This window comes from Nesoenas mayeri, assembly GCF_963082525.1.
Source record: "Nesoenas mayeri genome assembly, chromosome: 13".
NCBI lineage: Eukaryota > Metazoa > Chordata > Aves > Columbiformes > Columbidae > Nesoenas > Nesoenas mayeri.
The window spans coordinates 15,403,596-15,415,995 of record NC_137550.1 but is presented as its reverse complement, the minus strand read 5'-3'; the positions used below and the strand labels follow the sequence as shown (position 1 = coordinate 15,415,995).

Below are 12,400 nucleotides of genomic sequence, written 5' to 3'. Positions count from 1 at the left end.
GGAGAAGAGGAAAAAGGATCCAGAAAACCCCTGCAACAGGACAGCCCCTGCTGGATTCTAACAGGTGTTTGCTGGGATTTCAATGGGGAGGGGCTGGGTGGGGAGAAAAGTTAACTGGAGAAATAGGGGCTAGGAGAGATGCAATAATCTTGCACCAAGTGGATGTGCCATGTCTGCATGGTGAATAGTGCGTCTGGAGAAGCTCAGAGGGATGTCTTGCAAGTGATCCTCTCCATCTCCGTAGAAACACTCACCTCTGCCTGCAAACTTTCCCCTGCCTGAAGTTGGGAGGAATAAAAAAAAGCATCAGAAAATCAAAAGGGGAAGACCTCAGTGGACAAAAACGCTTGAGCTAAACTGTTGCATCCTAACCCGGGGCTCTGGTGCGAGTGTCCCCCCAGTGTCTCCTGGGCTTCCAACCCGACTGGCGGTGGGTCACGTTGGCCAAGGAGCCCGGCAGCGTCCCCGACATTGGGGACGGGCCCGAGCAGCATGCTGGCTGCGGTGCCCGCGGCCGGCGAGCAAACCGCACGTGCCTGAGCTGCCAGTGGTACCGGGGCGGGTGGCGGCCATGGCTGCAGCCATTGCCAGCTCCCTGATCCGCCAGAAGAGACAAGCCAGGGAGCGGGAGAAGTCCAATGCCTGTAAGTGTGTCAACAGCCCCAGCAAGAGCAAGGGAAGCTGCGACAAGAACAAGTTGAATGTGTTTTCCAGGGTCAAACTCTTTGGCTCCAAGAAAAGGCGAAGGCGGCGACCAGGTTGGCAAGAGTTATGTGTTTGGGGGGTTGGTTTGTTTAATTTAATGCAAACTGGGATGTGCATCAGGCGAGAGGAAAAGGGGACCAGTGTACTAGGGCTGGTAAAATGAACGTGCAGGTATTGCCCCTCATGTCTTGTGTGATCTGAAAGAAGTGGGAACCCTATGGCAGTCCCTTCCCCTTTCACATTCACCTGGTTTATTTGGATAATGCACACCGTTGCTGCCTGCCTCACTAGCACAGCCATGCGCATCCGTGTACTCGTAATTCAGTAGTCCGTCTCTCTGTTACACATACACATATACAAACATGTGATTTATTTGTGGGGGAGATGTTTGCAGAGGAAGTTCCCACACATACACCCCATTCAGCTGAATGTTAAATAACTTAGCAGTCTAGAGATCTGGTTTTGTCTCCCTCCTTTGCAGAATGCCTGTGCCATGCTTTATTTGCTGATGGCAGACAAAGCTTTTTGCTTTCGCTGGCACCTTCCAGAGTTTTGCTTCAGCACTCTGTTCCTTTCTAGGAATCTCATCCTTGCAACTGCCCTGCAGACACGATGCTCTCTGTGTCAGAGGTGCAAAAGATCAGGCATGAAGACTCTGTGCCTGATCTAAGTGGGGTTTTTTGTACATGGGAGGAGCAAAATCCACTGGTAACGTTGCTATCACTTTGCTGCGCTGAAACATTGATGCCCTTAGCCACTTAACCTGTCTGCATTTCTCAGCAGCCACAAAAGAGGTGCTTCACTCCCAATTTGCAAACAACTTTGGGATGTATTATGGCTAAAAAGCCAAAGTGAGCATTGGATTAATTTCTTGTCAGAAAAGTTGGTTCATTTGTCAGTACCCTTATTAAACGTCGCTATTAGGAATTAATACATTTGTGCAAACAATGGTAAGCTTTTGCCTTCAGCTCCTACTGAAATGAAGTACCATAGCAGAGCTCCCTAATGTCTTTGATTGTAAACACATGGAGTCTTATCCAGACATTGGTTGTTGGAAATGACACATCATATCTTCACAGTATGTTTACCTCTGAATTAAGTTAGTTATTCTGGAGCGAGCTGCGGAGATGCATCACCTCCTGACAAGCGTACTTGTGTGAAATCACTACAATGCAGATGTCATTGGGATTCAGTGGAAGTAGACCTTTTTTGCAATTACTCCTGGAGCACTACCTAGATATCTTAAATGACAGACTTGTCAGCAGATCCTGTTGCTTTATACTTTTCAGTCTAGAAAGATTTGAAGCCATGTGAGATATCTCGCTTTCTAACTGTGAATCTGAGGATGGCTGTGAAAAAAAAAGAAATCTATCCAAACTATGCGTTGTTTTGATCTTTCTTCTTCTAGCTGATGAGGTAATTACCTCAACCCTTATGGTAATATTTATTTTGCAGTTCCACACATTGCTGGATTTCAGGGTTCCTCCCTCCATTTTCCATATGTTCATTGAGTAGTTTATCACTTCGGATGCTCTGTACTGCTTGGAGCAGTGAGGAAAGAGGGTTTGTTTATTAGAGCTGCAGCAGTTCCTGTGCTAAACATTTGCTGCTATATATTTAGGCTCTCAACTGTCACTATGGCTCTTATTAGCACTATCGTAGTAGTCCTCTTTTTCCTCTCCATTTAAGAACTCACACCTTTTTACAAGACAAAATATGCTTTTTGCCAGCTCATTTCTAATCTTAAATAGGGCTGAGCTCCCAAGGCCAAGCAGCACACTGTCAGAATTTGCATTCACTGGAAGTAGATTTTACTGTGTTACCTATGAAAGTGGCATTTAATCATTTTGACAATTGATTTCATAGACATAAATTCGATCTCAAGCTAAATGAAAAGTGTTGCAAAGCTGGTTGCCCTGCTTTTGTTTTGGGTCTTTTTCACATCTCAGCCTTGAGAAGAAACCCGGAGGTTTGTTTTTAGCGTCCTACTCGCTTGGAACGGCACATCAGGATTTCCCACATTAATCTCACTATTGTTTTTTTGCAGAGCCTCAGCTTAAAGGTATAGTAACAAAGCTATACAGCAGGCAAGGATACCACTTGCAGTTGCAAGCAGATGGAACAATTGATGGAACAAAAGAGGAGGACAGTAGTTATAGTAAGTGACATGAGCATAAATGGTGTGTTTGTGAATTGTGGTGTCTCATTCTTCCCATATAGGTCCGTGCAAAATCGTTGTCCTGGGCTGACTGAGTGAGTGGAAGCAGCATTAACGCTACTCACAGTGCAGAAGTCTGTCAGACTTACTGGGTCTGAGAGAAATGCAAATAAAAATCACTTATAAAAATAATGAACTAGAGGAGGTAATGATGACACATATGACAAACAAAGCAAATGTTATCTCCATGGTAATCTAGAGAAGTTCATTGCTGTCCTTTGGATTTTATTAGAGATTTTTTTTTCAACGGAAAATTTGCTCGCCTACTCAGAGCGCCTGAAATAGAATAACGCTATCTCCACTCTTAAACAGGGGCTCATTCAAACAGAGCTGTGTTATTTCACACGAGAGTTCATCCTCATTTTAAAGTTCATGTTTCCCTATTATTATTTTTTTTTTACCACTTCTAAACGTAATTATACCTTCAGCTTTCAACAGATTTCTCTCAGCTTTTCTGTGAAGAAGCTTTGGATGCTTTTGGTTTGGCTTTTGGTTTTTACAATTTTGAGAATTAATAGAAAACAAGAGAACATTACTATAGTGTAGATTAGATGCGTGTGTGAATAAAATATTTAAGCATTTCATCTTAGTTTAAACTACAATTCTGTTCTGAAAGGAGTTAGAAGGAGCAAGGAGTTTGAGAAGGTATTTCAGGCCATTTAGACAACAAACTAGAAAACCAACAGGGAGACCTTTCTTTTTAATTATTAAAAAATTCCGATTTAAGTGCCATCCTTTTTATATGAAAAGCATTTTCAGGTGAAACATGGTTTCATTTTGCAGGTCACTTGATTATGGCAGAGTAAGCACTAGATGAAGTAGGAAGTGTCGCATCTTACTTGTCCGATCGCTTGCTCTCACCTTTTTCTGGACCCTCTTTAATCCTTTTTCGCATGCCTGTGTTAACTTCTGAGTGACAGGTCTCCTCTGCAGGCGCGGAAGTTATTGGCCTTAGGGCAGAGCCCAAGCGTAGGACCTGGAGGGGGACACCTGAAGTCAGGCTCCAGGTCCTGTCCCCACCTGCAGAGGTGACACAAAGACGAGATCAATGCAATGCTGCTGCCAGGTTATAGAGTCCTCCTCAGTGCAGCCGCAAAATTTACTCTAAGAATGATCCTTATAGACCTTAAACATTGCTTTTCTTTGAAGTAAATGTTCTAATATTTGTGATTTAAAACATGAGTGCGGATTGTTCAGGATTTCAGGGTAATTCTGTTAATTATCTTTAAAAAAGAAGGAGAAATAGGCAAACCTTTCTTTTTCCAATAACTGTGATATTGTAATAAACTTCTAATGTACCAGAGCAAATATCTGAAATGGCACCTTTGTATTTTTTGATTGTTTCATTCAAATACTTTGGTTGGAATCCCTCTAATAGGGATTCTGAGATTTGAAACAAGATAAAATTTATGGAAATACAAATGTGTGTGTTTCTAAGATACCTTTGTTTTCACTGTGTCCTTAAATTTATCGTAACCAGATAGATTACAAGCAAATCATAAAATCTCCTTGTTGCTGGACACCAGCCTTCCAAAATGCTGAATACTTAAATATAATGGAAGTATCCCAGAAATGGTTGCAACTGGGCTACATCATCTAAGTGTTCAGAACAGAGGAAAGATTTGTCGTATTAAAAAAAAAATTAAAAAAGCTTTTTAATATATTCCTCTTTTATATATGGCAAGTCTATGGACTTGAATACCTTGTAGTCCTGAATTTATTTTAATTGTAATATTTTTAATGGAATTAGTAAGATAGATTGCTTTGTGCTGTGGAACAGAGTCCACACAAAGGGCTTCACCCAAAGCCTTGCTCACATGAATATGAAGTAGGTCAGGCCCTCCAAAATCCCTCCTTCCAATATCTGGAGAGACATCTCTCAGCCCAAATTCATGCACTGTGGGGAAGCCACAGGATTTGTAGTCCCATCTGAATATGGGGGGATTCCTCTGGTCCATTCTTTCCACCTTTGAACCCCCTGAGGGGTGTCATTGCTGTTCTCTTTTGTCACCCTCACTGAACAGTCACTCTAAGACCATTTCATTTGCAATGCAATAATTAAAAATCTCCTTAACAATAAGGGGAACATCCTCAAATTCAGCTGTAGCCAGCAGAGTGGTTGCACAGCGCTAGGACTCTGCAACTGCGTTTTTTAGAGCAAACCATTGCCATAGTCCACCTGGTTTCCAGACAAAACATCAGCCTTGTTTAAATTTCAGAAATTTTCTTCCTTTTTTATGGTAGGGGTGGGAAGAGCTTGTGGCACTAGACAGTCAGCGGCTGTTTTTTGCTCCTGACAGTGTCCTGGGGCCAAGAGTCCACCTTCTCCATCCTGTAATGCCTAGAGCTGGGTGGGAAGTTTGTCTGAAGATCCCCTCCAGTTCCTGACTTGGGAGCAATTATTTCAAACTCTGCAAACACACTGCTGCATGCAAGGGTCACAAAAATAAGATCATATCCACAATTGCTGGGAGTTTAAAAGAAAGCTGAGATTTTAGAGTACAATTTAGGCAGGAGGTGAAATGTGGATTTGAGAAGCCATAATACTCGCCAGACCTTGGTTTCAGCCGAGAGTCCATGTAATTTGAGGAAGTGGACTTCCTGGCTGAGAAACAGATTTTGCTCATTAAATGTGTTAAATAGGGCAAGATTTTAAATCAAGACAGAATTTATTCCCCAATTTTGGCAAGACAAAAACATTTGAGGACAGATAAAATAAGGAAATACAGGAAACAATATTCTCCAGGAGGATTATGAAGGTCCAGGTGGCCAAGCCAAGGATGGCAAAGGCCTCACAGTAATGTATACGCTCATAAATCCAGCTGTGGCCCTCTGCCTCCTATTTTGAAGCTTTAATTCTCTGTCAGCTCGTATTGCACAAGGGCCATAGCAAAGATCATCTCTCCCTTAGGCACCACCAGGTTTTTCATTACGATGGATATTATGTGCCTATTTTACACAGCACAAATGTAATAGGGAAAGTCTAGGATGCATATAACTTTGTGTTATTTTGTGCTAACACAAATTGATAGTAGTAGCAAACAATTTATTTTCCTGTGTCTTTTTTGCCACCCTTTTTGCCATTTCTGCCCACATAAGGGTCAACCACTAGAAATGCGATAGCATCTCAAACCTGTTGTTCATGTCACTGGGGTCTTACAGAGAAGGGGGCTGCATGGCTCTGCTGTTGGTCCCATCAGCATTCACTGGTCACAGACAAGCGACTGTTAGAGAAGCCAGACTCAGACTTGCTGCTGTGCCAGGACCATGGGAGCAATGGCTCCTGCTGAAGGGGACAGTCCCTGTTTTTGTTGCATTGCCAATGGCTCCTCATTTTGGAGGCAGCAACTGGGGCAGCCTGGCTGTGTGTCTGGCTGTGCTGGTGTAGGACAGATTGCCTGCGCACCCCTCCAACAGCCGGTCCCTCTCCCCTTCAGCAGAGGCAGTCGGCGGCACAGCCAACATCACTCCCCCACAGCCCTTTTGCAACTTCCGATAGTCTGTGCCACAGCAGCTGCTAACGCCACCGATGTCTAAACCAGCTTCCAAGTCTGCCCAACCCTCATCTTGCCTCAAAATAGAGCATGTACGTTTATGGCAGGAACACTTGCTCAGCTGCTGAGGGAAGCAGCTGAGCACCCATGGCAGTGGGTGCCCCAACCCTCCCCTAGCAGGAGCCGCTCAGTCTCCCATCTCTGATCACTTTGCCAAGCACAGCACAGACAGGAATTGCTCGCTAAAACCTGTCTCTCCTGCTTGTGGCTGTGAGCTGTATCTTCTTGGTTGTCCCAGGCTTTACCCTGTCCTCAGCTGATCATCTCATGGGTTTGTAGCACTATTTACAGTGGAGCCCATCCTCATACCCTTGTGCTGAAAATACCCTACTCGTAAATAAGCACCTTTTAAAAGAAACCTCCAGGTTCTGCCTGGATACTGAGCTTTCAGTTGTGCTCTCCTGCTTACACAGAGGTCAGATGCTCCTTTTTGGGGCTGAGCTACAAAAGAGGGCTCTCCAAGGGAATATTTACTGAGTCAGACAGGAGATATTTTCTCTCCCAAATAAATTCAAGCATTTGATAGAGCAGATGAGAAATCCTTTTCCCTTATAATTTCCTTAGCTGAAAATCTAAGTTTTGTTTGCCAAAACCTACACAGAACTAGAGGATTTTGTTTTAGCGAAGAGAAAGCCATTTCTGTTGATTTTGTGCTTGCAGGTGAGTATACTGAGGGGCTGCGTGTATTTGTGTCTGCATGTACACTCGTGTGTGTGTGAGAGGGAAAGAAAAACATAGGTATGATTTTATTATCTCCTACATTTGTTTCTTAGTTCTGGATATTTCCACCTGCTCTGCTATAAATGACCATTGTTGGGAATTCAGTGTTGGAAGGGTGCTCCAGCCCTGAGCATGTCCCTTGGCTGCCGCCCTCCTAGAGCCCATTGTACCCCCTCGTCACTGAGCCATGGGCTGAGATGTTTAGGTTAACCCAGGACAGCATGGGGGATGGAGGTCCAGCTGCCTGCTGGAACAGAGACTCTGTTTTCACCAGAATTCAGTCCTTCCTCCCCAGTGCAAAATGTTAACTTCTGGCCATGCCTTTATCAAAGTACAACACACATATTTTAGCTCTTGCCTTTTTTGACACACTCTTGACAGCGCCACACCCAGAATTCAGGATCTGTACTAACTGCTGGCAGGCTACAAATTTTCTTCTAATTAAATATAACCATTTGGAGGCTGTCAGGCTGAAAAAGGAATTTATAATGGGTCATAATTCTTAGCTTATACTTTTGAAAATAATATAAGTATTTCAAGTTCATAATTCAGTTTTAAATTGGCCTCAGACAGTGACCATAAATACCAAACTTCAGCCTGAAGCAGACCGGAGTTTTTCAGCCAAGTAATAAACCCTTGAAAATAAAAGCCAGTGTGGCATTTCTTCATCCTGTCTCTGCATTTCTACAACAGACTCGAAGGAGAAGCTTTGGGTTATGATTACAGTTCTTAAAGATTTCCTTAATTCACGTTTAATTTTAATCCTACATATTGAACACAGAGTACTGGATTCAACTCATTATTACTTGTGTTCGATTTTAATGTAGCTATGAATTTAAGCTATGGCAGAACCTTTACAAACTGGAACATTCATTTTTTTGATTGTTTTGATGTTTCTCTGCTTATAAATACTGCCACTGTTAACATAGATACAAGCGAAAACACAAGCAGAACATTCGAAGCAGCTCACTTTTGAAAGCACAGATTTAGGGCTTGATCTAAAGAATGTGCTGTCATTTCATTTCATTTTGAAGTTACTTAACTCTGGCTTTTCAAACTCATTTTCCTCTCAAAAAGAGGAAAAAAACCCCACAACAATGAGTTTTGAGTAGAAATGTTTTGAGATGTTAATGAAGGTTTTAAACTTTTCTGAATTTCATCTTGCTCCTTCCTTTTGGTCAAAAATGTTTACTGAATGTGATCTGAAATTGCAAAAGCAACAACAAAGAAGTTTTGGTCATCTTGAAAAAACTTTTTGTTTGTTTTTGGATTACCTTTATTTAATTTTTTTGCACTTACTGTCAAACCAAAACCAATTTAAGTATGTTCAACTCTACTCAGCAGACCTCGGATTCTGTTCACGAGGCAGGTAAGTCATTTTAGCTTTCAGTACCTCCAACTCACTGTCTTCAGAACAGAGGAGATACATTGATACCCTCTGTAGATCATTCCTGAGCTATTGGTGGAAATTGCTATAGAAGACCATGATAGTAGCCGTATGTTCTATAGCACCCACAGAAATTAATATATGCATGAATGGACATTTTTTATTTGATTCTGGTAATTATGGCTTAATTCTCTATCTAATCTGCGCACTCTAAAGGATTAATTTTGCTCTCCATCTGCTTTCTCTCCTAGCTTTGTTTAACCTCATACCTGTGGGTTTACGAGTGGTGGCGATTCAGGGGGTTCAAACAAAATTGTATCTGGCAATGAACAGTGAAGGATACCTATATACATCAGTAAGTAAACATTTTTAATTTTGTTCTCACTGAAATGATAGTAAGAACTTAGTAAATGACTAATTTACCGTTCCAAGGGATTTTTTAACTCTTTAACAGCAAATTCAGTGTAGCGGTGATGCTCTGTTTTTAGGTTATTACTCTGTTTCCATTATGAATACATATGGATGTACAGAATCAAACTGCGGTGCCTTTGATGTAAACTAAATATCCTGAAGTGTGAAATTAAAAAGAAAAGTAAACCCACAACCAAAATCCCAGACAGAAAGGGTGCTCTCTCTTGGTCACTGTGGACTTATTTTGTTCATCAGTGTGGAGTACAGAGGAAAAAGGACAACTTTGCAAATCACATGTATGCCTGAACATGTTTTATGTCTTCCCATATAATCTGTTACGGTTATTAAAAGAGATTACAGAAAATACTTTTTTTGTTTGGCCAGGATTTTCAAATAGAACTAAGTACCAAAAGCTTATGGCTTCAAGTTGGTGAGTGAATAAAGAAATGTTTTATTAGCAGTTTTGATGAAGAATGTCAATTAATAATTTTCACTGGTATTTCTCAAGAAAGCAAACAGTGTTTTTATGAAAAAAAAAAAAAAGAAGCACGTTTTAAAAAATGTACCATTTTTCAATTAAAAGCATTTAGTTGAACTATGTTCAGGAGTTTTAATTACAAAGTCTTAATAGATCTTTCCCAAGGAGGAAAATAGAGGAAAGTGTAATTTATTATCTACTACGAATTGTTCTCTTCTATGAATTATTCCCTTAAGGTGTCTTTAATACTGATAACAATTAAGTAAACTTATTCAAATCTCTCACTTCCTTTGCAATCCTGACAGCTGGGACAAGGAACAGTTTTGCATATTTTTCCTCCGGTATCTGCCGGAGCAAAAACAAATTAGAACAGCCTGTGCTTTGGGACTAACTGAAATTTCAGTGCACGGCATCAAACTCCACTTTTCTTTTTGCTCTGGCTATTTGCTTAGTGCAGTTAATCCACAGATCTGTTTGCAGGGCTGTAGCCACACAGCCAGATCATGCAATGTCCCCTTAATCCCATAGAGTCACGGTCCTGTGACGGCACAGTGTCATTTACAATTGCACTGCAAATGTACATTTGCGTTATGTGTTTTCATTTACATCAAGATCCTCATTTCCATTCCACCTCAGGGAGCATCACCTTGAGTCTCATCTCAGGGTGGGACAGAGAAATTTGTATGTAAAGTGAAGTTCCATCACCATGCACAGCAAACATGCTTGGTTTGAGTAGGTTGGTTCTTTCATTGCAGACATTCTGGAAGAATCAGTTTTATTTTTGCAAAGGTGCAGCAAATAGGACGGGGACAGATTCAGCCCACTATTAAGCTATAACAGAGCAGTAATTTCTCATTGTGACGCATAACCCTGAAGTCAAAGGGACCACTGAGAGAATGAAGCATCACTTCTAGTATCCCTTGGTGTGAGGAGTAGCAGAAGATAACCCTTAGCTTGATTAAGTCCAGCTTTTAGTTTGTTTGTGTATCTAGGCATCTTAAGCAGAGCTCAGAGCTTCACTTTGGTTGTGTTTTTTGGTATTTGCATTGATTAGGGGCAGTTCTTCATGGGGTCTCATATATTACCATGAATAGTGTCTTTCTTGAATCCTTTAGTATCCGTGAATTTAATATTTTATGTGGCTGCAGAATTAGCTGGTGGCATCCCTCTATTTTCCCCTTAGTAACAATGGTCCTTTTGTTTCTTTATTAGACGGCTATCTTTTCTTACATTTATTCTTATATTCTTCTTGAACCTGACAGGCTTGCCTAGGCTTTAAACAGACTTTTGTCATGTTGTTTTGTCTCCTGTTCATATTTCTAAATACTCTTCAAAGACAGGTGTCTATTTCAAGTAGATCTGCTTTTCTGATTTAAGTTTCCACTCAAGTTCTCAATAATTTTAGTTTTATCACCTGATGCTTTCTGCTTTGGTTGTTGTCCTTTACCATAATTGCAAGAAACTGTCTTGGCAGGCAAAACCTACTCATGTCTCTGTTGATATGCCTGGGGAATGGGCAAGGGCTGGTGGGGAGCGTCTGCCCTTCACCTGCTATGCAAAAAGGTTGCCAGAATTGGAGTTCCAGCACCATTTCTTAAGTGTTGGTAGCACTAATTTGCTGATAATGGTTCTTTCAGTAAAGAATACAGTCTGACAGTCTGATACATGGGAAATTAGCTCTATATTTTGGGCTGGATTCTTGGTTGATGTAAATGAGTCCCTAGAGATCTCAGCTGATTTGTACCAGATGAACACTCACCTGTTCAAGAGATGCCAACAGGGAGTCCGGGGAACAGATCAACTCAAGTGAGTGACATCCATCTACACATCCTGAGGATTTCCAAACCCTTACAGGCATGTGTTCCTGATGGGATTTGTCAGGAGCAGACAGATGGCAACATGGGACTGATCACGAGCAAAAGCGCCAAAAAACACTGTCAAATTCCTGAAGCAGGAATATAGACATATACTTAAATTGTAGATAACTGTAACAGATAGTTGCACCACTGCCAAAGAGAAATGAAATTATCATTGGTGTTGCAATGTCATAGGGAGAGAGCATATTGTGGTCTGTGTCATGACCACTTGTTTTTTGTTTTATTGTGACTCTTGCACTTCAGTCATGCTTGTGTCTGCACAGAACCCTTTCCGTCAGATTTCATTGCCAAAGGTTATAGATTCATTTGGTAAATGGTTTGAAAAACACCCTACTGCCATCCCCGGTCCTCTCCCTTTGCTACTGTCTGCACCTTTTAGCCTGAAATGCTTCCACAATGCTGTGCCCGATAAAGAGGCCATTAAGTCCATGGCAATTACCTCACTGTAAATAGGTAAATAAGACATCTGGCTTACGGAAGCATAAATGGAGGCTCAGCTAAGTGCTTTCTCACACTCACACGGGAAAGCACATTAGGGCTAACACAACAGGTGTCCCACTTCTATGCATCTTGCACTAAAATGCAATATTAAATCACAATTCCTTTTGCTTTCAGTGACTGTGGCGAATTCTTGTGTTTTGTTCCTTGTGGTATATTTTTTAGGTTTGGGCTGTGCAGCAACAAAATTGACTTTGTTGATTCTGAGTGTTCTGCATATGTAGAAAATATGTCCTAGCCAGAATCCATTACAGTTGTTGGCAGATGGAGAATATTTGTGGATCTAGTTTGCTAATTTGTTGAGCTCTGGCTTTGGCCTTGCATCTTTCTCCCTAGCAGTCTGCCAAAATGGGGATTCACATATCTGACCTCAGAGGTAGTCTGCAATGTGGTTTGCTTCTGATTCAGTGACTATACTCCAGAATGAGATGAATTTGCTCCATGAGAGGAGATCAGTCATGTATAATAAATCTGCAGCAAACACATATCTGTAGTTGGCTGCCTGAATTTATAGATAGTTTGTGGCATCTGTCAGTTAGAGCAAAAAATAAT

At 41.4% G+C, this 12,400-nt stretch overlaps 1 protein-coding gene across 3 annotated transcripts in view; it reads left to right on the top strand.

The window, feature by feature from the left end:
- Positions 1-12,400, top strand: part of FGF13 (fibroblast growth factor 13) — a gene marked incomplete at both ends in the record, with an annotated part of 234,537 nt that overhangs the window by 176,216 nt on the left and 45,921 nt on the right. For 2 of the 3 annotated variants that reach the window (XM_080352638.1, XM_080352636.1), the window contains 2 exons: positions 2,753-2,863; positions 8,836-8,939. In XM_080352638.1, coding sequence (XP_080208764.1) covers positions 2,753-2,863; positions 8,836-8,939 — 215 coding nt within the window. Of the gene's footprint in view, positions 1-571; positions 759-2,752; positions 2,864-8,835; positions 8,940-12,400 lie in introns of those variants that run through there. The other variant, XM_080352637.1, reaches the window with a different exon arrangement.